This window comes from Pholis gunnellus (assembly GCF_910591455.1).
Source record: "Pholis gunnellus genome assembly, chromosome: 16".
Taxonomy (NCBI): domain Eukaryota; kingdom Metazoa; phylum Chordata; class Actinopteri; order Perciformes; family Pholidae; genus Pholis; species Pholis gunnellus.
Window position 1 is genome coordinate 16,600,756 of NC_136543.1, and position 26,828 is coordinate 16,627,583.

At 41.9% G+C, this 26,828-nt stretch overlaps 2 protein-coding genes across 2 annotated transcripts; one reads left to right on the top strand and one right to left on the bottom strand.

The window, feature by feature from the left end:
• Window positions 1-3,248: 3,248 nt before the first annotated feature.
• On the bottom strand, window positions 3,249-12,313 carry LOC306708466 (protein lin-28 homolog A-like; the record flags this gene model as incomplete). Its single annotated transcript, XM_079176308.1, has 4 exons — window positions 3,249-3,519; window positions 7,998-8,176; window positions 11,004-11,161; window positions 12,304-12,313. 4 exons carry the CDS (start codon window positions 12,311-12,313, stop codon window positions 3,249-3,251), a joined length of 618 nt encoding a protein of 205 aa, XP_079032434.1.
• Window positions 12,314-17,902: 5,589 nt separating this feature from the next.
• On the top strand, window positions 17,903-24,978 carry maneal (mannosidase endo-alpha like; the record flags this gene model as incomplete). The annotated part of the gene is made up of 4 exons (XM_079176717.1): window positions 17,903-18,437; window positions 18,847-18,956; window positions 23,513-23,589; window positions 24,342-24,978. Exons 1-4 carry the CDS (start codon window positions 17,921-17,923, stop codon window positions 24,976-24,978), a joined length of 1,341 nt encoding a protein of 446 aa, XP_079032843.1. The 5' UTR covers window positions 17,903-17,920.
• Between the last annotated feature and the right edge of the window lie 1,850 nt (window positions 24,979-26,828).

Here is a 26,828-nt window from a genome sequence, read left to right on the forward strand (position 1 = left end):
ACTTGATGCACAGGCATGAGAACAATATGAATCTTCTCATCTCACTCTCGTGAAGAAAGCAAATCACTAAACAAACTCCAAAGCCTGGAAACTAAACTATGCTGATGCCTAGTTAGCAAGCTAACTGGCTAATCTATTAGCTATGTAGCTCACTAAGGCCATGTGGATGTCATGGCGTAGGCCAGGTGGCTACATGTTAAAGCATCGTAACAGACCGTTAAACCTTTTGAAATATACTTCAGCACTAAAAAAAACAGGCTACTACTTCCCTCTACAGCTTGCGGAAAAATAATTATGCCGTCCCACTCTATTGTTGCTGAATATCTTACAAAGACATCACATTGTCCATGTTTGACCACATTTCCATGTCAAATACAATAGCAAAAGAACAACCCCCTAGTAAGAAAAGCAACGCACATCATGCTGAAAGATGCACAACGTGTTTAGAGTGGAGGGTTCCTTTAAGACAAATAAGGTGGACACAGTACTTCCTGGTCCGTGTTGCGTATCAGAAAATGACATTAAGATAGTGCATGGCTCATTTGGTAGCGGATGCGTCGGTTCTTCCGGCACCCCAAGATAGTAAAAATTAAACATCTAGACAAATCCTAAAATACACTAGATCAAAAAAGTTCTCCCTGAGTTGAAAATGAAGACGCTAAATAAACTGATTGCAGACTGAGGTGAATGATAAAGCGTTAAATCAAACGCTGGAACGCTGTGTGTTTTTACTGTGCAGTGACAATCCAGTTCAGTTGTAGATTTGTAAAATGACACCGTAATAAGTACACTGTCTGCAAACAATTACACGGTAATAGAATCATCAGAATTTGCCAAAAAAAACAGTTGTGATTTACTGCACAGCATGTGTACAAAGGAAGCCAAAAGATTTCTGAAGATATTTCTGAACCACAGCACAAGTCACAAATGAAACTATTACAGCTGTCAAATGTTCAGTCTGCCCTTCAGGGAGAACAACTCTGCATAAATAGGTAATATAAAAAAGATAATATCTATATACATTCAGCCCCTTCACTAAAATAAGTGAAGACAAATTGTTTGTGTGAAAAATCCCTGACATATATGTGTGAACGCTTCCTTCAGATTAATTCTGTTTTACAAACAAAGTCTGCCATACAATCAATACTGGTCTTGCATATAAGTTCAAATGATGAAATGGCAACTTGGTAATTAAGACATGAATTTCGCCACTACTGGGAAATAAAAGTTGAATTATTGTTTTTGTGTGTGGAATATGACAGAAGCAGTTCTCATCAACCCCATTGGAAAGTGGAGGTTATGGCACTTATGTTGTAACATTCACTTTTCACTATAATACCTGAAAATGTTTTCCAATAAAGGCTGACACAAACAACTTTTAGCAAAGTATTTGGCAGCCCAGGAAATGTGTTCTCTCATTACATTCACATGTTGGATTGTTTACCTCATCTTTCAAACGTAGTAATACAAAATAAAAAAACTGAAATAATGCAATGCTTGATTATCGATTTACAACAAAGTATTAGGGATGCTTTTTTTGGAGAATTATGTTTTACTTATGTTGTAAGAAGAATTAAGTCATCATTTTGAAAAAGAAATGTCTTATTTTTCTTAGTCGTAATTTTACGAGAGAGAAAATAGAGAATAAAGACTTAGTATTACATATAAAATGTGTAATGGTAACGTAATGTTTGTCATATTATGGGAAAAAAATGTGAAGTATTATCACGAGATGTTTACTACAACTTTTCACGCTATTTGTGACTTTTATATTTTTGACTTCTCAAAATTACACGATTTTTATTCCCCTTGCGGTCGGCGACCCTAATACTCTGGTGTCACTTGATCGCACTTAAAATCAGGGTTTGATGTCTTGCTGAAACAGGGTTTTAATCAAATCCTCCGTAGTGAAACCAGACACAAGGGTTTGGTTGATTTGGGTTATTGAAGGCCAATAATGATACATTTAGACAAATGCTGTAGACACTTTGATTTTGTTACAATTATCAATATCTTACTTTGATATTTTTTTCCCTTGCTGGCCTTTTAAAGATAAAGTGAAACTATAGAGTCCAGATTAATGACCCACTGTGGTATTTAAGGTTACGTAAATGGAGATTTTAACTCATTCATTGCATCTGTAGCTACAATCTAAAGCAATCCAGTACACCTGGTATGTCATTATGGTGCCTATAATGTTCAGTTTTTGCTGATACGTTCATAGAGGTGTTACTTCAATCATATGTTTTGGCTTTGAGGTGATAGTTGGTGTTGGTGTTGTACTGGACTTATATTTAGAAGTGTTTTCTAATAATCTGCCCCCATATGTATGTAAATTTGAAGCACAACGACACCACATTTTACCACGGACTCAGAAATAAACATGTTATTTGATTAATAAAAATATAATTGATTTCCGGCAATATCACCAAAAAACGGAACATTTTGAACCTAATAAAGTCTGATGTTATCACAGGTATTTTGCATTGGATTGCAGTAGATTACAGGTAAAAATAGTATTTTCTAATCTTCACTCTTTTTAAAAGAGGACAAAGGAAATCTTACATTGTACTTTCTTTTCGGGTCTTGCCCCATGATTTTCTCAAAGTCAAGCCTTTTCAATGCATGTCACGTGCTTCCCATGCTAAAAACTATTTGAAGGCAGCATATGACCTAAAAGTACTGGGAGAATGTGACCGCCACATTCATGCCTGAGTGTGGTTCATTCTTATTTGGACCTTTTTTTAAAGCAGATATTTTGAATTGTCAACACAGGAAAAAGACCTGAGTTAGTGAGCAACAATACCAGTGCCCAAGCACCCAACAAACACCTAAATGGAATGCATGTTATAAATTGCACCTGTGGTTTTCCTGTTCTGGCATGTGAAAACATCTGCTGTAAAAAGGCCGGTCTATAATAACAATCACGCAGGTTTTATAGATATGCACTTATGTCAAATACCTGCAAACCAAACCCACATATCAGAGAGTTGTAAAGCAGCAAGATTTTAGTATTTTGTAAGTAAGTCTGATTGTTTCATTCTAAAGCTAAGACACTTATCCGAGGCAGAAAAACAACGTAGAAAGAAAAATAAAAGTTTTCAAAGTGGACACACGCTCTATTGAACAACGCATCACATCAGCAACACAGTGATGACTCCTATTTTGCCGCTCAATAAATATAACCTGAGGTAGCTCTTTCTATGAGCAGTGTTTGAGTGAAAAACCTCACAGTTTCCCTCGATCGCTCACTCTGACTTTTCAGGGACGAAGACCTGGCTCTGCTTCTCTTCCTCGTCCCTCTGTGAGGTTCCCTGAGAGCCTGGAGACGAATGCTGCTGCTGCTGCTGCTGCTGCTGCTGCTGCTGCTGCTGCTGCTGCTGCTGCTGCTGCTGCTGTGCTTTGACCGGACAGCTGGCCACCATGTGGGAAACACTCTGACAAAAATGGCACTTTTTGGGCTGAGGGGGCAGCTGACACTCTTTGGCATGATGGCCGGGTCCTCCACAGTTGTAGCATCTAAAATGAACAAAAGACAGGAAATGATCTTTTTGTTTGACATGTCACTCATTTTAAGGTTTTACTGTGAATAGAGGTCAGAAAAGTGAACACTGACAGTTGAAACTGGGGATTTGTGTGTTTCTTTGGTGGCAGTGATGCACTCCCTGATGAAGTTATTTTCTTTTGACACACTAGTTAAATGTTCTGACGTGTGAGTGACAGCCTTTAGCAGGACAAATGAAGAGCTCAGTGTGATGCGATGTGTTTTTGTGTTTTAAGAACTGCAACAGTGCTTCAGAAAACAGGCTTAAGCTGTTGAGAAAAACTGGAAACAAAAAGGATTTTATTGGATGTTAAATGTTAAATATTAGTTCCAAGAATACTGTAAGATTACATTGAACGTACACTGTAATCAATTAATAATCATTTATTTGTATTATTTGAATTATGCATGTAATCGCTTTGACAAGTAGCGGATTTTGAATCTGAACAAAAAGAATGAAATTCCATCTCCAGTGAAGTGATTACATCCCACCATGAGAGGGCAGCACACCCCAACGTTGGTTTGAGATCCCTCTGTCCCCTCACACATCTGTCTCCATGCATCCACATTAACTGCAGTGCCAGAGGTGGGCAGCTGTTAAGGGATTTGGCCAAATTGATCTTCGTGCCTCAAGGGATTGCATAAGAGATATTTTGACAACCAAACTTAAAACTGGCTATATTGTTCTATACCAATCAAGATTTTTTTTTAAAAAGGTGGAGCTTGGCACTCAGAGTGTGTTTTGTTCTTGTTCCTTCACTGTGGTCTTGGAGTTCCACTGTGCAGGATGATGTATGTGCAGAGTTTGTTTTCACATTCACCTGCTGAAGGGGGAAGTTTATCTGTGCTCACCTGAAATCTCAGTTTAACACCTGAACTGGATTTTTAAAAGTTAAGAAGGTGAACTATTTAACTGAACTTTTTGTGAAGAATCAAATTATTTTACATGTGTTAAAGCATGTCTGGAAGAGATCTATAAGTAGACTTTATGGGCTACATAGATTTGTTCTGTGTTATTATAGATTCATAAATGTCTGCCTACTATATAAATCTAGGATCTTTAATTTTGGAGGACTTTTGAAAAGGTTCATGAACATGAACCAGGAAAATAAATGCCATTGTGGAGGAGTTTCCCCTTTCTTCCTGAACACAGCTCAACCTCATGCTCAAACAATGGTTTCCTATAAAAAGAGGATTCTGTGGACTTTGTCTCCCCATAAACTAACAAAGATCTCTTTTGTGACTGAGTGATATTCCTCTCATTGTACTTAAGAAGCTTAGCTCTCTCTCAATCTGAATTTACAGCACAGAGGAGGAGATCTGGAGAAAATTATATTTACACATTAGGATGCCACTGACAGTCAGCAGATGACAACATCAAATGACCATCCGGCCATAATTCAGCAGGTCAAAAGCATGTATGAATCTCCACACCCAACAAGCTGCTATGATTAAACCCAACACTCCTGCAAGCATCTTGATGTGTATTGTTATCAGTAAATCAATGCTGAGAAAGCTAATGATCAGTAGCTAAGTGAAATCCTGTTGGTGAATTCATTAGGGCAGGATAAATAAGGCGAGTGAGGCTCAAGTACTGTGTCGTGTGACACAAAGAGACACTGGCCACTTAAATAAAGGAGCAAACCCCATTGATTTTTTTTTGCGGAAAATCGGGTTTTACTACAGGCCCTGGCTTTTCCCCTTTTGCTCTCCAGCTGCAGTTGAACAAGTAATTAAAAGCAAACAGAGCAAGGGGCATTACACTGTGACAAATTATGTCTCCGGCAAGTTTCATGTCTCTTCATTTTGCTTTAATACTTTAATACAGAAATACATAGAAACCGAGCACATTTAATACAACACGCTACAGCAACCTTTAGTCAGCTGCATGGACAGAAGTGTAAATTCAACAAACTGAAACTAAACTGTTAATAAAAATGATTATATCTGATATCACCTCCTCGTGTACTTATAATGTTCTGATATCTGCTTCTCTTGTCTCTTCTGCTTCTCTTTTGTCAACAAATCCCATTATGACCATGACTAACGATACTGAAATCTTTAACGCTGCATTCATTTTTGTTGCCCATTTGCCACAAGCTATCACGCATTAGCGTAATAACTGTGTTTTTTGCTGCTAAATGCTCCACTATGTTCACCAGCTCACTGTAGCCCCCTTTTCACACATGCACTGCTGCCCCGAACTAATCTGGACATTACCCACAGGAGGTCTATGTGAGAACGCAAATGTCCGAATCATTCGAACCGAACATCAAACGAAATCTACACTGCCAGCTTCTTAGTGAAAAGTCTGTGTTGTGTCCCATTGGTTGTGAATAGAGCTGCGCTCATTATCCAGAGAATTCACAGCGAGTGAATGGGCGTGTTGATGACGTTTCTGTCATGTGGCAAAACCGGAGGAAAACAAACCCATGAAGAAGATGGGTCATTTACATGAAGATGACCCCCCCCCCCCCCCTGGAAGGGATCCAGCTGTTCACGACCAAATCATAAACCGGCTACTTGATTGCAGTGTTCTTGTTTTACGTCTTGCCTCCAGCATGCTCTACTCAGGCGCCACCCAAAAACCAAAAGGGAGTATTTCCAGTGTGTGAGAACGCATCCGACACGGACAATCTCCTGATGTGTGCTGCATGTGTCAAAGGGCAACTCCGGACAATGTCCAGAGAATCAGGTCTGGACCTTGTTCATATGAGAAAACGGCTTCAAGGAGATTGTCTGTGTCAGACGTGTTCTCACTTGCTGGAAATACTCTGTGTGGTTTCGAGAAGTTTCCTAAAACAGCTGGTCATTGTAGTTTGTCTTACGTTGCATAATGCATTTGTTAAGGACTAGGTATGTGGGACTGAGTCCAAATAAAGTGTGTGTATGTTCATGGTGATGAAGGAACGTGTTCATTGATGGGTTATTAATAGTTCTTATACAAGAATTGAGCTCTATTGCACAGAGGAAGAAGATATATGAGGCTTTCATGCACACAATACTTGTCAGTAGATACATTCATTGTCGGTGTGGATTTCTCATGAATTTGAAATAGATGAAAAGCAGCAAAGTCAGTCGGTGAGATACAGAGTGATGAGACCCAGACCGAGCCCTGCACCATCTCACAGCTAACCACCACTTCCTTCCTCTCCTCCCCCCTCCTCCCAGCCCCCCATCAGGGCTCAGTATTGATCAGCGTGGCCACGAGGGCGGGAGAGGGAGCTCCTTTGTTTCAATACAACTGTGACCTCTGAACCCTGACCCCCTCCTCCCACCCTCCCCTCCACCTCATTTGCACACCACATCCCATTGTTGCTATGGCAATGGTGACCTCTGACCTCTCCCAGGCACCTACATCTGTTATCAATTAAATGGATAGGATTCTTTCCTCTGCTGAATACTACATTTATGTTTGGGAGAAAAGAGGAAACATGTGAATGCAATCAAACCTATAGCGGGTATTTAAGGACAGGAAGTTGTTGGGATTATTTTCATCACTGCCTACTAATGAAGTTCAACTATAAAAGATGCTATCACCTTAATAACCTTGTTGGATCTTAAGGCCTACAATCTGCAAATCAAACTATAAACTTTAACTGACACATTCGTGTTTTGGAACCAGTGAAAAGAAGAAAGTAGGAATGTCTGAATGCAACGTGGGATTCATTTTATCACTGCCAGCCATAATTAATATGCTCTAATCTACAAGATGCTATCAAATTAATAGCCTCGCTGGATCTTAATTACCCAAACATGCTTCATAGACAAACAAATAAATGACAGTTTCCTCCAGTAGAGTTCATTTACAGGTTCATGAAATGAATTAAGTGTTTTGTAATAAAGGAATAAACTTGGAACTGAAGAAGCTACACTGTGGCCGGCACAGAAGCCAAAAGACGGAGCGCTGAGAGGTCAAACAATCTATTGATCCAGCTCAGCCTGCTGCTGCTCAGAGAGACAACGTTTAGCCAGCAAGATGCTTTCTTTGTTTTTTATTTAGCATAACTTTCAGCTCAAGATTATGAACTTTGAAGTATTTTTGAGTAATCTCTGTCTTTTGCTGAATCCTGTGTCATTTTGGGACATCCTGTCTCATTAAAGAAGCAACGTGAACATTTTGAGACATTTTGGTTATTTGCTTTCTTTCTGAGAGTGTGATGAGAAGATTGATACCACTATATTGGCACTTGAGTCAGGACCTGGTTAGCCTAGCTTAGCATAAAGATTGAAAGCAGGGGGACAACAGTTCTGAAGCTCTAAAAGCTGTACAGCATAGTGTAATGTGACAAATTGTCATTTGTACATTTCTGTTTGTGTGTGGATTAAACAAACTAGATATAACGTGTTCGTTCGTGAGCTGTAGACAGTACAAAGCAAGCGTATTTCTCAAAACGTTGACGTGTTTTGGTACCATGTGAGCATGCGGCGGATGTCCTTAGACTGGACTTACCGATCACCCTTGGAGCGTCGTTTCTGGGCACTCTTCGGTCTCCTCTCGCTGCCCAGACATGGAGCTCCGTTGGGCCCGGAAACCCGGACAGACTCCAGCCCTTTAGATGATTTCTTAAAGGTGAACTCAACGGCCTCGCCTTCTCTGAGGCTGCGGAAGCCCTCCATGTGCAGTTTGCTCTGTCAACGAGAGAGAGGGAGAGGGTCAGAATTAAACGACCTATAGAGCCCATAGGGTGGATGAGTATGTAAGGAATTTAAGTCAACTCCTGAACTATGAATAACTGGAATCAAAGCTCTCATGTCAGAATTGGGAGCGCAGGTGTGCTGAGATGAGAAAGTAGGCATTGTTTAACTTCTCTTGTGTTCTCTTTTTCATTCTTCACACAACTACTTCTTTCAAGTTTTGCATGTAAAATCAAGTGCAGCACCATGAATGCCTTTGTAGATGGACTGTCCCAAAGTGTGCACCATTGTCCATCCATTTCTCTGATTAATTGGGCCTCTCCCTTCTATATGACGGCAGGTACAAGCAGGCTCGTACATTTATTTTGTCATCATTTACTTATAGTTTACCTGTACTGATGAGTGCATTTACTGCAGCTTTTAGTTCGCCAATTCCAAGTTATAAGTTAACTTGTTGGGCAGTTTAAAGATAAATACATTTCTTTAGGGGATAAAGGTGATATTTAACCTTAAAATAAATTCAAGTTTCGATCCTTAGAAGACAAAGAAGCAGCTTACTTAAACTGACCACACACTTAAATGTTGCATTAATAGAAATGTGTAGCCGCTGTCAGGGAATCCTCAGCTCTCTCGTAAAAATCCAATCCTGTTGACGGCCCTATTTAAACATCAATGCTTTCAAACACCCCTCCTCCCCTCGCGCGTCTCCAACCCAACCTCCAAAGCATTCCACACCCACCCCCCACCCCCCACCCCCCACACCACCACCTACATGCAGCAAAAGACTCTCCAAAATGAGTCCATCTGGACAAGTCTCCAGAGGACCGTTGCACTGGAGGATGCTGGGAAATGACACAGTGGAGGAGTGCATTCCTGGGATAGCTACCAGGAGAGGAGGCGAGAATGTATACATGTATCCTGAGAGGAGTAAATCACCAGCGCATAGTGTGCTGCACTATTGATGTTTTACTGACTAGCTTTCCAATTGTAGTGGTAAATAGAAAGAAGGATGAACTACGACACAGTGAACATGCCAAACACCAGCAGTCATTTTCTCTTCTTGAATTTGAATGTAACATCAAATATATTCAAACTCCATAAAACAATGCTAGTCTCTCAGTAAATACAGTTTTAATGTAAACAGCACTTCCTTTTGTTGTCTCTGTATGACCTGCTGCTATGTTGTTATATTGCTCTGTCAATTTTGAGCTCACATATTAATGTAGTTCATTTTTTGCTCATCCTGAGATTATTTCCCATTCTGGCTCCACCTTGGTGCAAAGCACTCACTGCTGTGGTATTCCTGCGCTGCACTTCCCAGAAATCCAATGTAAATCAAACAAAGTGAGCAGTAGGGTGGTGGCAGAGAAGGCTCAAATCATTAGAGCTTAAGAACACAAAAGCAAATAGGCAAAATAAAAAACGCCATTAAAGGAAGAAAACATTTTCTATTATACTATCCATCCACCACCGAGCAATGAAAGTAGTCTGTCTGCGTTGAGCCTGGCTGCATGCAGCAGCCACAAGCCAACCAGCAATAAGCCTTAATGGTCATTTGTTGCTTAATACACATTAAAGCTGCCGCTGGAAGAGCTGGAGGAAATATAGAATGTAAACCTGCTGACCAGTATGATGACCACAGCTGTGAAAGGCTCTGCTGACTGCACTTTGCATGGGAATTAGACCAAAGCACAGTCAAAGCTGCTTTCAGCTCAGAGAACAATAAGTCTTTTTTTTTCTTTTATACATCTGCTGTGTAAGAATAAAAAACTACATAGAAGAAATTGTAATTAAAAAATAAATAAATACATTTGAAAAAAAACAGAAGAACTGGATATTTAACCCGAGCAGTTAAAAAGGAAATTAAATCTTGTTTTTTGCACTGTACACATAATATCATGGATTCTTCTTGGCATATCAATGTAAAAGAAATATTTCTGCTCAAAGCAGTATAACCCTCAGCAAGCAACCTGAGAAGAGGTCTCGACCAAAAGGCTCCACATGGGAGGTGGGACTGAAACTCAGGGTTGGGTGGCCTCCCTGATGCTTTAATGACTTTATAACAGGAAGCAGGGCTGGATGGGGAGAAGAATGAGCCTTGTTATCTCTGCTTTAGCCTCTAACCCCTTTTAAATAGAAATGTTTGAGCTCAACACCTTTGAGGTTCCACAGCACATATCCGTCGGGAGGTGAAGGGAGCGGGGGAGTGGCAGCACTTACTCGGGCATGGCCGACTTTAAGATATGTTAATCTCCAGGTAATTTTACACAAAAACACATCACGTGTCTTATACTCTTCTTACCAGCTGATTTTGCGTGATAATTCCTGACTTAAGTCCAGAAAGATGAAACTGAAGTGCAGTTTCCAAAAAAACAGAAAAGCATTACATCTTCGCATTTACTGTAACCAGAGAATGTTAGTCATTTTAGCTTGAAAATGGATTTAATCATGAAAATCCTGTTATTACATGAAAATATATTGTTATAATGTGAAAATATCTTATAATAACACAAAATATCTTGTTATAACATTAAAATATTGTTATTACATGACAATATATGTTTTACTGAAAATATATTGGTATAACGTCAACATATCTTGTTATTACATGACATTTCTTGTTGTCGGTGTCTTGTTATTACATGATGGTACCTTATCATAATGTGAAAATACTATTTTGAATGTCTGGGCACCACTTCAGGGCCCAGTTTTTCTGGTTATTCTCAGGAAAATCTGGATATAAGGTGGTTTAGCTAATTATGAAATAAACCTGAAATGTGTGACAAGTGAGATGTGACAAGCAGCAGCAGCAGCGTCTCACCTGGTGGACGAACACGTCCAGCGGGTCCTCCAGAGGAGCTCCGTCCCTCTTGCTCATGGACAGGAAGCCGAAGCCCATCCGCAGGTTGAACCACTTGCACACGCCGCTGCCCCGGGACAGACCCGCGTCCTCCTCCTCGCTCCGCGGACAGCCCGCTGCTACAGAGAATAGTGTTGGTCAGAAAGCCTGATAAACGGCAGCAAAGTGAAACCCAGAAGGGCCGCGTGCGTCTGACGTGTTGCGTAATGGCCCGAGAAAACAACACAGCAACAATGTTCTCAGATGATTACGTTGGAAGATGCGTTGTAATACGGCTTGCGCTAATGCTCATTTTCAATTAATCTGCAGGTTTTTTACCCAATTATTAATGAAAAAGTCCATAACATTTCAGAAAACAATGGCCAAAGGCGTAATACAATTTCCCGAAGACCATATGCCATATTCAAATGTTTTGACCGAGTAAAAGTCCCAAAAACATTTCCCACATAAAATAACAATTTAATCGGTTATAGTTGTTCAACTTTATTTATACACCCACAATTGCTAACACATGATGAACTGGGGGTGATTAACGCACTACTGACACGATTAAGGATCCAAACAGAGTAGCCTTTAAAAATATGAGGAAATCCACCATCCACCAATCAAGTAGTTGTTTCAGTCAAAAGTAACGATGCTGATTTGATCGCTGTATGATATCACATACAATATTTGTATATGAATATCCTCACTCGTTTTAAAATAACAGAAACAATATATAAAATGTCTAAATATGTTTAAATAAGCCTTAATGCACGTGCAAGTATCTATACTCACCAACAGGCCTTCGAAATAAAATGTATCTTCCTTCTTATCTGACAACATTGAAATTCGTAAAAAGCCAATTCTTTATGGAAGCGAATTATTAAAATGTTTCTATTTCTTCAAGGCTTCTCAAACAAAGAGAGACATTCATCTCCGAACAACATTAAAAACTGGATTTCTCAGTTAAAACGTGTGTTTGTGGTCTACCTGTGAAACTCGGATTGGAAGCAGAGCCCATCCCGCCGCTCTCTGCTGCTTTAAAGCGCACTGAGCTGCTGTCCACTTCTTATACCTCCATTCCACCTCCACATTTGAACACGCATACCCACCCCACCCCACCCCAGTCACCAAGTCTTGGCAGCACTTCTGGAGAGACGTTTCTGAACAGACAGTCCCCCTTTAGAAAGGAACGAAGAAGACAATGCAAGACGAAGAAAAGCCTCCCCTTTCATCTCTTCCCTATTCAACCTCCTTGATTCTTTCAGAGCATCCATACCTTCTGCCATGGTGGGAGGTTTCCTCGGCCTCCTGCAGAAAACAGCTCCGGCCCAAAAAATATCAGACGGAATGAGTTAAATGCATGCTTGACATCCGTGCACGTTCTCTCCGTGATGATTGTGTGTGCGTGTGTCAGTGTGTGTAATCCTCCAGGAGAACGAATGCCTTCTGCCTGCTCCCTTCTTGCACAATATGCAGAATCCCCTTGACCCTCCTACCTCTAGTAACCCCCACCACACAACCACACACACAACACACACACACACACACGACCACCTTTTCGGTCAAGTCCACGTGATTTCCAGTCGCAGATAAATCACACATGTCCAATAAGATAGGGAGGCAAAACAATTGACAAAATGACCAATCAGGGCATTGGACGATTCAGCTTAGTGTTGCACCCTAGGGCCTAGAAAGATATTACCCCGCCCACTGCCACCCTCCATCGCACTCTTACACACACACACACACACACACACACACACACACACACACACACACACACACACACACACACACACACACATATATAATAAAACCCATCTGCAAAGCATTTTGCAGCTACTGTTCAGATGGTGTTTCCATTCCATTTTCATTAATCTGATCTACATGTTTATCTCAATGTATACTATTTACAAATGATGTGGCAATACAAGCACAGGAAATATAAGAACAAGCCAACAAATAAGTTAGCATGTTCGAAATATACAATGAGATTTGAGAGATTTTAGGACACTACGCTTCTGATTCCTGCACAACCCACACAAAATGTTGTACTTCATAAATGCAATGCATGTCATTGTAATAAGTGAGACCTACAATGATGCCTTACTTATATACATTTTTATAATAATATACTGTGATGAATGCATTACATTAATGGATTGTAATATTTTAAGTTTTAAGGGCTTTTTATAACTGAGAGAATAAAATAACAGCCATGCGTTCTTTTAAAAGAAAGAGAGTTCTCAAATACAAATGAGTGTAGTGAAGTACTAGACATATTTGTCACCCAGCTGCCATCTTCGAGGACACTAAATGTTCTCTAGATGAGCATTATGTGCTTTAGTGGGGATTGGTTGGCTGCATTTACGTTTTCTTTGATAATCGAACAAACTAGTTGAAACTTAGACACCAGATGGTATCGCCCTCTTCCTTATTCTTTCCGGATGGATTTGTTGCTGATGAAATGAAGCTTCTTGCATTGTCTCCGCTGAGGTGATTCACATCCACCTGTTACAGTTTGTTGGAAAACATACGGTGTCCCATTGGAGTCATTCCCCCACGCTCATTAATAAATAATTGGTCACTCTCAAGCTGCTGTACAGCACCACAAACCTGTTCTCGTCACCGCTGAGTCATGGAACTTCCTGTAATGACATACACACACACCCACACACACATACACACACATACAGGAATTGCATATGTGAAGAGATAATGAGCTAAAGTCGGCCGTTTTTCTGACTTTCCCGTTAAAGAAAATGCATCTTATTATCTCTGCACATTTTGCGTGTGTGCGAGATGTGGCCTGATGCAAAACGAATGACTACCTCCAGTCATGCGTTAGTCTAATAGTCCAGCCAGAGGCGCTCTGAAAGTCACCATGGAAATTGGAAAGGCCCAGCGGCTGCTGCACCACAAAACAGGCCACCCTAAGGTGACCGGGGTCACCCAGAGGGGCTTGTGGGAACAAAGCCTTGGCACGCGCTTGTTCAACAGCCATCGCTGAATCAACACACACACACACATGCGCACAAAGTTGCCTCTCACTAACAGACAGTGAAAGTATTTTAATGTGTACATTTAAAACTCTGCAGTATGTATGCTGTGAATGTAATGCTGATTTAAATGACTGTGTGGGCCCCTGTGTGTTGCAGAGGGGGAAAATAAGCAGCAGCCCCACGGGAAGCCTGTCAGCTCACCTTTCACCCCTCCTCCAGAGGGAAATCAATCAATAAACCTGATCGATAACAAATCTATAACGCGCTGCCATGTTGTGACAGATATCCTCTGTAGGTAGGAGAGGCTGCCGCGGGCCGCCCCGGGGCAGCAATGACAGGCTGAAGCCTGCTTTGACAAAGGAACCTGTCCGTTAAAAGGAGTATGACCAGATTTCTTTAGGGGGGATTGTTACTTTGGTTGAATCTACTATCAAGTGAAACAGAAAACAGAATCATTTTCATCATATGTCAATGTGGAGGACATTTGCGAAGCTACAATGTGTGTGACTTTTATGTGTTTACGGCATATTTCAAATAACCGATGGCATAAATTCAAACAATTCTGATGGAAATGGGTGCAGTCTATGTGTTGCTGTCATCTCATTTATCTCAGATCTGAGGGAACAAGCATTCTCTCTCACTATGTCCCTTCTGACACTACCACCAGATGGCACCAATGTCAATTATTTTCTTTGGAATCCTACACATATTGACTTAAAACATAAAGGATTAGGCTGGTGTTATTCTGCATCTTTCTTATTGACAACAAATCCCAAGAAAATGTTTGACTTCTATGGCAAAGTTTGGGGAAATACTGCATTTGCTGTGGACTATTTTCAGCGGTGGATTAATTCACATTTGGTGCAGCAGGACGGTGTGTGTGGGATTGACTCAAAATAAACTACAGTGCGTGTGTTCATGATGACAGAACATGCTCAGTGCAACAGTGTGGCTCATTAATGTGATTTTAATAGTTTTAGGACAATAATGGAGCTCTCTGGCACTGAGGAATTAGATAGATCAGGATTTGGATACACACACAAGTCATTGTTGGCTTTGTTCTTATTTGTGTATATATGTTATTTAAGCACGGATATGGATTACGCATTGATTAATTGGAAAAGATAATGGTAAACCATTCTCTTAACTTCATGGTAACAACCACCAATTATTACAATAATAAATGAAATGATATAATCAGATGTCATTGGGATGCACCTGTCTTCCAACAATGACGCCGTACACAGACTACAGATTGGTGAAGGCGAGAAGATTTATTTAGGTAATCAATGGGGGACGGTGAAGGAGTGCAGACCAGGCTGGAAGCGGGAGAGCGACTTGGGCAGGCCGAGGTTAAACGAGGTGAACCTGAGGCACCAGAGAAAAGGCAGTTACTCAGAAAGACCAGAGAAGCCAGAAGCAGCTGACTACCACAGGTCGTGTAGAGGCAACAGTCTGGCCCTGAAGGTGTCGGTGTAGATCTGTGGGAGGCGATGTGTTGATTGCAGCCAGGTGAGCAGAGAGCTGACGAGCAGATTGATGGCAGCCGTGTAGGTTGAGCAGGGACCCATGAACCCGTGAGAGAGAACACACACACACACACAGAGGAAAAACAGGGTCATGGAAGACGTGTGAGGAGTGGGGAACACAATGAAACATAAGGGTTGAGACAAGGGGTAACATAAATATATATTAATTATTGGTCAACCTCTTTTCACAACCTATTCCTTTTAGAATGGTTGTGTCATATGTAATTCAACTTATTACTCAATTGATTTAAAGGATAAACTGTGCCTGTTTATATATACACAATGGATAACTTAATTGTCCTATATAAATTGCAAAGCCGCACGATTGATGGCTGGGACTGTGTGGGTGATTGTATGTTTTCTCGTCTTTCTCATCTTTATTTTTTTCTTCTTCTTTTTTTCCAACTTTATTATATTTTCTAACATGTCCTTGTAAAGAATTGGTTTAACATTTTTTCAAATGGATTTGAAATTGAAGATGATGCCTTTGACAAGTGATATTTCTTTATGCAAAAAAACATCCGTGTCAGAGCAACACAGGGTCTCTCCTGAGTAATCTATTCATCTCTAGATAAATGGGTGACATATGGACATGGATAATGGTCTACTCTCAAAGACTGTTGGGAGATAATGGCCATAGTGCACAGGGACTAATACACCCACAATCACGAGTATAATAGAAAGCACTACTTTATCTTTGCCACCAGATGTCACCTTAAGCATGTATTCTCCCCGACCACCCAAGATTTAAAACAAAAAGGTTCAAACATAATCCAAAGATTGTATTCAATATCAAATACAGTATCAAATGGAAATACTGCCGTTAGATCCCCACACAAACATCATTTTCAGGAAAAACATGTTAACGGTGGTAAGAATTAAAGGTATGTTTTGCAGTATCAACAGAGATTGAGCTCCAGTTGCTATAGTGCTTAATAGCACAGCGTTTCTTTGTTATATAACAGAAAAGTACATGATGTATTTCTTTCTATGAGATAATGAAATGGCCTATATATATATGTATATTTATTGCTGTATAGAAAAGGCCTAAAAGAAGAAAATGAATTTGAAGTCCTTAATTAAGGTTATAAAAAAATGGTTGTAGTTCACTCATCTGTGAGAGTGGTCATTAGTGCAACAGTGGAGGTGAAAGAAAAGCTTCATTAACAAGTCACAGGTCTTTACTTGTTGTAGTGTCATGTCTCATTAAGTGTCTCATCATTATAGGAAAATAATCAAAACACACTGGATCTATTATCTCCTTATACTTTCTTCAGAAGTGTCCTGAATTAATAATGTTATGTTGGGTACTGATTATAGGGGAAACAGACCCCAAGGTGCTGAGACATATGCTGATTTATATGTTTCCCTGTAGGCAAATTTCACATTTTGCATGTTTAGCTGTAACCTTCTGTGCAGTGAATAAAAGATGAGGCTGCACCACCAATTTTATTTTTTGGTTCATAACGTGGACAAGTAAAATTTAGTATAAGGTAATATAATTCGCTCCTGCCCATTTTCAACACTTGTTATACATGTATTAAAAGGCTACAATTCAGTTGTACTAAAACTTGTACATTGTATCATTTTGACACACTTGTGGTCCACACAGAAATGCTCGTAAGAGATGAATCCCAACAGATACGCGCGAGCTCCGCCTCCTGCTTCTCCTGTGGCATTAATCACCCCTCATACCCGTATTTCCGGTTGGGGTTAATCCCACCTCCCTCCTCGCTTCGCACCACAGAAACAAATGTGTCACTCTCTCGTCTAGCAGGAACATTCAATAAAAACAGTGTTTCTCCCATGCTGGGGGTGGTTCTAGCAACAGAACAAACAAAAAACAAGACGCAGATGTGATCACTTGTGATGAAGATGGGATGAACATGAAGAGATGAGAGACAGAAGCCATTGGACGGAATACAAAGGTACTTGCTTTATTAGAGCTTTACAGAAACCTCGACTGTGACCAGTTCTGTTTTCTTTAGAGGGAACTATCAGACTGATACTAAAAAAAAAATCGATTTCTCACTTTTGTCTCGGAAGAGAAAAGGATGGAGCAAAATAAAACCCGACGTGGGCATCGCGGCGGTGAGAAGGCGAACATGGGGGCGATGTATTGAAGCGTTGTAGTGCGGGATGCCTCCAGGTCGTGATGATGGAAGTGAAATGAGATTGCTTTGCTTGTCGTGCGTTTAACAGGCTCGATTATGCGCCAGCCTCTGCAGTGACTGAACGCTTTCTATTTTATTATTTTTACCTGCTGAAACAGGATGACTGCATTGGTGAGCTGTAGTCGGCGGTGAGAGGAAGGAAACCCGCGTTACTGACTTGTTCGTCTGCAGCACCACGGACAGCGACAATGACTCGGCTGCGCAGGAAAGCTCTCGTGGCACTTTTCCTCTTCACGCTCTTCATTTTCGGGGCCATGATGGGGCTCAGGACGCTGAAGCCCAGCGACGGCTTCTCGGACCTGGCCCCGGGCATGGACTTCATCGGGGAGCGATCCGACAGGAGGCGGCTGGACGTGAAAGACGCGGCGGCGGCGGTGGTGGTGTCGCCGGGCCAGTTCCACATGGGCAGCAGTGACACTAAGGTGGTTTTCACCAAGTCGGACCGAGATTACAGCATTTTCTACGACGTGCACATATTCTACTACCTGTGGTACGGCTCTCCCGGCATGGACAACAAGTACATCCACTGGGATCACGTGCTGGTGCCACACTGGGACCCCAAGATCGCTGCCAGTCATGCCCAAGGAAGGCACACACCTCCAGATGATATCGCCTCAAGTTTTTACCCTGAGCTGGGACCCTACAGCTCCAGGGACCCAACGGTGCTGGAGTCGCACATGGCCCAGATAGAGGCTGCTGCAGCAGGTAATTCTTGCAACACTGCATGGCTCTACGTGTTTCCCTTTTTGTGGACCTCCAGGGCCGTATAGCCGGTCTGCCCAACGCCCCCAACTCACTCATATTGTCTAAATAAAGTTGCCATAGCTTTTATTGTTCAGTTGTTTATTGCCTAGAAGCCCAAAGTTCTCAAATAAAAGCAGAACTATATAAATTCTTCATAATTTATCATATTGCATAAGTTTCGGTTATTTTATAAAAAAAAATGTTGTCAATATCAATGAGGAACACTGGCTGAAAGTCATGATTTACTTTTTAACGCCACATCCAAGAAGTTGACATTTCCAGCATGTTCCTGAATCCCCCAACAAAGCAGTGCTTTAACCTCCCTGACTGTACTCAGAGCAGACTTCCTCCCCATGCTGTGGTGTTGTAGGGGTGCTGGTGTTGTCCTGGTACCCCCCCGGGGTGGCCGACGACCACGGGGAGCCCACCGAGGACCTGGTTCCCGCTGTCATGGACGCCGCCCACAGGCACAGCATCAAGGTAACTGGTGAGACAACCGGTATGTTTTTTTCCTTTCTGATGATTTACTGAATGAATGACTTGCTCGTGACAGTTAAACGTTAAAGCTGAGGTTTGGTTTTTTTTTAACCGAGTGTGACAAGTATACATTTCCAACACATTTCTTTTCGGGGTCTGCAAACTGTGCCTGTTTTGTGGAGCAGTTTATACTCCAGCAGAGCAAGGTCATGTAAAAGTGCATGGTGCAACGCAGCTAATAGCTATGACACTGTTGTGGATTCTCCAGCTCTATGTTGCCTCAAAAGTCTGCACAGTTAAGGCATTTGTTAATGGTCAACAATGTAGCTGTGAGTGTTAGCATTCATCATCAAAGTTGATTTTGCTTTTAAATGCTGGTGTGACGGGTCCTTAAAACTGCATTTTTTTTTTCCCACTTGAGAAAAAGTGTGCCATGCCCTTTATTGAAAATGCAGCATGTCTTGCAGCTGCATTGCATTCTGGTCCACTGAGGCTCCCGACAGTGAAGAAATGGGCGCCTAACCAGTGGGGCCCAGTGGCATCTCCACTTGTGATGGTCTGACCTTAATACCTGACATTTACAGTAATATGGAGGTTGTAAGATGAAAGTGTTCTGCTTTCAGACACCTTTCTATTCGAGCCAATAGCTGTTTTCAAAATGTGACAGGCTTTAGGGTAGATTGTCTTTTTCAAAGCACCACCCCATCTAACAAAGTCATATCCACTTTAGCACTTAGTGGGTCTGATACCGTAAAGCCCTAAGATGCTGAAGGTGCTTGAGACGGCGGTGGCAAAACAAGCTGAGCACAGACTGTAGATTCAGCATTAAGGGGACAGGATAGATTCCCCTCGGTCTACTTTAATGCTCCTTATATGGAAGTCTTAGACGGATAACTGGGTCTCTCTGTCTCAGTCGCACTTACACAACAGTGTGTGTCTCACAGCTGACCCGAGGGCTAATGCTCCAGTGTTTCAGTGCAACAGAGCTGCCGCTGACAAAACACAGGCTGAAGTCACAGTGTTTGTGAGCAGCCATGTGTGTGTTTTCTCTGCCCACATGTCACATATGTTGTTTGTTATGGTGATTTTGACATAGGAGGAGCTCCTCTGTTATTATTCAAATGAAAAATGAGGTGCGATGAGGCACTGTTGTTCCTAATGCCATTCGAACCAGACCACCGGTCTCACAGATATCCGTTGAGACCAGCACATATGAGCGACAGGAGGACAGGCTGATCTATAATCCCCTCCAGCACTCCATCCTCACTAATTAAGCATAGATTGACCCTGTTTGCCCAGTGAAATGTCAGGGTGCCAGCAGAAAACAAGCAGAGATAAAAAAAAAAACGTGACAAAAACAGAATTATCGGCCAACTCCTCTCAGCTCTACAGAGCTTTTTAGCGTCTGTGGGCTCATTGTTTTTGTACCACGACTTTACTGTTTTGGTTCAGTCTGGTTCGGTTCCAGCAGCAACAGGCAGCTGTTTCCAGCAAATAAAACCTGATAAACTCATTGTACCTGGCCAGCATCAAATGGCAGAAAGATGAAGTTGGCAGGTAGCCGGTGAACATAGTGGAGCATTTAGCAGCTAAAGAGGCAGATATTATAATCAAACACCAAAACAGCCAAAAGAGTTGGACTAACATTAATCAGGTTGCATGAAACATGACTTGATTGCTCCTTGTCGGCTGGATGTGTAAACAGGTTATTGTTTGCCAACATATTAGCCAATATGTCGAACTTGTTGCCAAAAAATATTAATTCATACCAAAGACTAAGAGGAAGTCTGACCAAATATCAAACTTTAACCAGTTCCTGGCTCCATGCACCTCATACAATCTCACACAATGCTCCACACCCCCTGGCATTTAGCTGTCATTTCCAAATATATATGTTCCAATCATAAGAGAGATCATAAGCTAATTATATAGTCTGAAAAATTGTCCAGAGAAAATCTTATTGAGCCAACTTTAGACTTTTTCTTTGTGTCACATATTAGATGAAAGGTAAATATGGATGTTTCTATGTGGACATTGCAGATTATTTCAGGTTATTCTTTGAGTCATTTTCAGAAGGTTGTGTGTTGCGGCAGCTTTCGACACACACCTGAGGCCCGGAATGTAAATACGAGAGTCCGTCGGCGTCGCACAACTCGAGGGGATCCGAGCAAACAAAGCGCTTTTTTTCATCCGCATCCATCCGTGGTTTTATTCAGCCAAGCCAGGAACAGATTGAGCGGCGTCTTACCTCGCCGGCCTTTCATGATTTCCAACCAGTCGAGACGGCTGACAAACACGAGCCTGTTCGCCAAACACCGCCGCGTTACCATGGAAACTGTTTCGGAAGACCTTGCAGCCTCTTTTGAAAGATGGAGTGGGCGTTGTGCGCTCAGTGTTTGTGGGCTCTGTCAATGCTTTAGTGTTCGCTGAGCTGCAGTAGACCCGTTTCTCCCCTTTTGTGACTGAAGCAAACAAGCGTAGCACAGTTGTCCCCAGATGACAGAGGCCATCGGTCACTCAGCTTTCAGCTCAGGAAGAACATGACGCAGTGTTTCCTGTCAAATCAGGCTCATACCTCCAGTTTTAGCTTTTTTTATATCTCAGCTGTACATGAACTAAAATTCCCTCCGGGTGACTTGAATCTGAAAAAAAGAAAAGAAAAGAGAGAAACTCTCTGAAGCTTGAATTATTACTGAGAAGTAGCAAACAAGGCTTTCTGAGACTCTTGGGTCAGTGGAGTAGATGTCATCCTGTTTCACCTGAATGTGATGACAGATGAGACGACAGTACGGGACGCGCCTGTGGGGATGGTGAGCATCTGCTTCTCTTGTTCTCTGCTCCTCCTCTCAGCTCCCTTTTCAAGAGATCCTCAGCATCCTGCAGGGCTAAACTTGGCTCCCTTTTCTGTCTCCTTCTATCTTCATACGAGAGAAAAAGGACACTGTTTGACCGCCTGTTTTCTCTTTAATGACTGATGACTCTTGCAGCAAGGTGCTTTTTGAAAAGGCCGATTATTTCTACACCGTTGGTGCAGCCCTGTCTCCCGAAAATTACGTTCCCATGCAACAAAACCGCATTGTGAATTAGGGTTTCGGGGAAAACATTTTTTCTGTGGATTACGTTTGCTTCTGACGTATCACAAATGAGTTTAAAATGAACTTCACCCAGCAGACAGCTGTTTGTGTCCTGTGTGAAGTACTCTTGCTGCCTAATCATCACCAAGTCATTTTGTTGCATTTTTGTTTTGTTTGTTTCTTAATAAGACCATATCAGCCAGTATTACCCAAACCAAAAGTGGCAGCCGGGTTGCATTGCGGGTAATGGGAGCACCAGGTTTTTGACGGGGAAGATTGTTTGTAGAAACTGAAAAATACATTTTGGGACATATTTTTGGAACATTAGCAAAGATATTAACAGAGAGAAACAACGAATGTGCAATGTGTTGTGACAGAGTTAAAGTAATTTGTGAACTGTTTAAAGTAATGCTGTAAATGTTTTAGATTTCAGGGCCGGAATAAAGCCTTAACCCTTGAATAAGACAAATCTAAAGAAGCAGCAGTTCTTAATAAGATGTGAAATGAGTCCGTCCTGAAAGAGTGACACGTCACAAAAAGCATAAAACAGTGTTTTATTGTTACTGCAGGTGAACTCTGTTGAAAGGCTATTTAATGCATGTCAGACATGTCCCCTGTCAATCATCCAGAGACACACACTCGTCCATAAAGTCTTTGTAGCAATAATTATCAGCACAAAAGAATACCAACGCACCAGAACACTGCCATCTATCTTGTTCCCAGTTCTCCATTCATTCCATATTGACATGATTGACAACATTTCAACTATTAATAATTTACTTTGTAGTCAAACAGTTGTCAATCATGTGTCTTCTCCAGGATTGTTTGTGGTCAAAATGTTGTCAATCACGCCCGTGTAGAATAAAAGAAGAATCAGGAATGAGAAAGAAATGTTGACGTACAAGACAAAAAATATGTAATGAGAAAGACTGCACACCCAAAACCTCGTAGGGCCGATCCCATGTGCCGGCTCTCATGGAGCCGACTGACTCTACTTTTGTGTGGCTGCGGTCTCAACATGGCCAGACTTTTTGTGATTTCCCAACTCTTTTAATACTTTTTTTCAGCCATGTTGGTGCTGGTAGAGACGCAGTTCAAAAACTAAATGGTACCACGACAAACCTACGACAAACCCACGTCTTTCTGGACTTGCAAAAGGATCTTTTTAAATTGACAAACACCACGTGTGTAATTCATGGCACAATTCAAAGAAGATGATGAAGAAGTTATTTGTCTCTCAGTGCCCAAACACTGTGTTACACCGGCACACAGGGACGGCCGCGACAGGCCTATAAGGTCAAACTAATTAAATGTTGCAGTCATATTGGCTGTCCATCAAAACAAATAATACACTGGAATAAAGAACAACTGAGTGCTCAGTTTGAAATGCACTGCATAGCCCCTTATTTCTCAGGTGTTTGTGTATTGATGTTGCGCTTTCATGATCTTTCTGTTAACATCTGTGTTCAAATGTGGTCTGCACAGGTGGCCTTTCACATACAGCCATACAAAGGACGGACGGACCAGAGCATGCATGACAACATCAAATACATTATTGACAAGTGAGTTGTTTATCTATGCTTCCACTCTCCTCTGTGCCCGTTGTGTTTCCTTTCACTGACCGAAGGGTGCAGCTCTGATTTCCATATCAGACGCTGGAAGACTAGCCATGGGGTGAAACGTGAAGCCTGAGAAGGGAAGCTGAAGAACAGGTTGTTAAAAATAGATGTCTCCCCCTGTGGTCCGGCTGTAATGGATCTGCAGGTAGCTTTTGCTCGGACTTCGACCAGGAATTTGTATAACATATGATGATATTCAGCTTTTCCCAGAACTCAAGCAACGTGTAAAATATGTTAGCTTTAAGACGGAGACTTGGGGAAAGGCTGCGAAGCTAATTAGATAGTGTTTTATCCAATAATATATTCAGTAGTAGTCTGATTAAAAAAAAAAAAAGAAGAAGAAGCTCATGATCTCACACAGAATGAAGAGTCCAAGCGATGCCATGTTTATAATGATACGAGACTGGAGTCAAATCAAAGCCCAGCCTCGAGAGCCTCGAGTTCAATCTCATTTCTGGACTTTGTTTTGCTGCCAACATTTTCGCAAACCTACTGTGCCGGCCATCTGTATGAAATGACACAAACATTGGAGGGACAGAAAAAGCCACCTAAGAACTTAGAGCTGCACCAATCAATGTTTTTAAGTTAACAATGATTTAAATTGCTTAATTTGATGAGGTGTTACTGGTAGTTTAACATTGTTTTTCCATGCATATTGCAACAGGTTGAAATCCTCCCTCTCTCGTGTTTCTCAGGTATGGAGAGCACGGCGCCTTCTACAGATTCAGATCCAGCACAGGGCGAGTCCTGCCTCTGTTTTACGTCTACGACTCCTACCTGATGCCCCCGGAGTCCTGGGCGGAGCTCCTGACAATCAAAGGCTCCCACAGCATCAGGGGCACGCCTTACGACGGCGTCTTCGTCGCCCTCATTGTGGAAGAGCGCCACAAACACGACATCCTGGCCAGCGGCTTCGATGGCATATACACCTACTTTGCCTCCAACGGCTTCTCCTTTGGCTCGTCCCACCAGAACTGGAACGTCATCAAGGAGTTCTGCGATGCAAACAATCTTCTCTTTATTCCCAGCGTTGGTCCAGGGTACGTGGACACAGCCATTCGGCCGTGGAACAACCATAACACCAGGAACCGGGTTAACGGACGTTACTACGACACGTCCCTGCAGGCGGCTTTGTCTGTCAGACCAGAGATCGTCACCATCACTTCCTTTAACCAATGGCACGAAGGCACGCAGATAGAGAAGGCTGTACCCAGGAAAACAGTGACGCGTTTGTACCTAGACTACCAGCCTAACCTGCCGGACCACTACTTGGAGCTCACGCGCCAGTGGGCCGAGAACTTCAACAAGGAGAAGGACAAGTGGCTGATGTGAGCGGGGCTTTTGTTTCCCTGGTAGATGCCGAGAGCATCACCAGAAAAGACATTAAGTCAGCAAAAGACAATCCGTTTGTGTTTATCGACCTACCCTTGTTTTGCTCCAACTCTGAGCCCCTCTGATGAGATATCCTCTAAATGTTCACTCTACCCTTACTGTTTTTAATCACTAACATTTTTCTGTACAGGTTAATAACTGATTTGTTGAAGCTGTCACAAGGACGGACAGATGATCATCGTTTCCCGATAACAACTCTGTTCAGTCTCTTGTTTGCGACATCAAGAAAGTGCGTCTGTGTACAGCCACTCCGCTCTGTGGGCTCTTTTTCTTATTTTCCTATGATGAAAGACTGTTCTTTCCTGTATCTCTTTAAAGACAAATTAAAACGTGTGTCTGTTTACTGTTGATGAATCAGTGGTGTCACTGCGCAAGAAAGGTTAGAAATGATCAATGAAGTCTGCCCTGGGTTGCAAGGATGTGGTATTTCAGTCCGTTCCTTCAGACACAGGCTAAGTTGCATTTGTTTGTAGCTGGTGACATGATTAGAGTCGGCAGAATACAAAAGATGAGGCAGAAGTAGCTCCAGCTGGTCTAAATTATGGGTGCTTTATGGGTTGAAGAGCTGGTTGGTTAGAGTCCTTTTTTAGTCTACACTGTGCAATTAAAAGCCATTCAGGTTTCAAAAACAAAAATCACAGACTTCTAAGTATTATATTGAACAGAGTTTTATAGAATTCAGAAACAGAGGAAATCTGGTACAAACCTCAGGCTTAAAGGAGGATTCTGAATTACAACTTGGGTCTTGTTTCCACAGTTTTGGCCATTATTGCTATCGGTTATGGTAACATTGTACTCACCGAAGCTGAGATCTGGGAACACGGTGACATTGCAACAACAAATTCTGTTCCCCATCTGACAACTTTTTGTTGCTACGTTGCCACATTCCCAGGTCCCAAGCACGAGGGGATGAAAGCAGGGTCCAATGGGGATTGATGATGGGCAAGGCGATGTCACAGCAAGGAATCATGGGACTGAGACTCAGTTAGGCTCGGCCTCGGGTCAAATAGTCCTTTTTCATCTTCTGCACCTATACAATTTTAGATGCCCACTGTTATTCAAGGTTTTGTATCCTCTCCTTAATTAAATTGAATAATTCAATAGAAGCTTCCGGTCTCGATGTAATGACTGACTAAACACACAGGGGGGTGCTCTTGGTTTTGTCTTAGCTCTGCTACAGTTGTAGGATGTAGTAGATGTAGACACTCAGCTTCTGAAGCAACACAGTCAGAAGTCACATTCATGGGTTTAATAGAGAATCAAATGGGGAGTTAGCTAGAACCTCTTCGTCACAGTAAGTAAATACCTGCCTGTAAGAAGACGCCTTTTCAAAAGCCCGTTTACAGTAAAGCTGGTAACATCTCTCATCTAACATATTATCATAGAGGATCATATTACTACACAGTTGAGGTGTTAAAACACAGGCCGTGAATAGTTAGAGCTAGAACGGGAAACCACAAGTTTCAGTCGAGTGGTTTCAATCTTCTCATTTGGCACTCTTGGCAAGAATGTGAATGAGCGTATAGCCAAAAAATGTCGAGCTATTCCTCTCAAAAATGATAAGTGGTATTCATTTGTGAAGATCATTTTGCTGAACAAAACGTGTAAGTATCACAAATGTGTGTGTGTGTGTGTGTGTGTGTGTGTGTGGCCGGTGTGATGCAAAATTCTGGGGTTGGCCTACAATTTACATAAATTTGACTTTTTGGGTTAATCAGAGCAGAAGAATTTTTACTTCAGCTCCCTCTGTTGACATCATGTGACACAGCACCCGAGCATCAGTCACCACA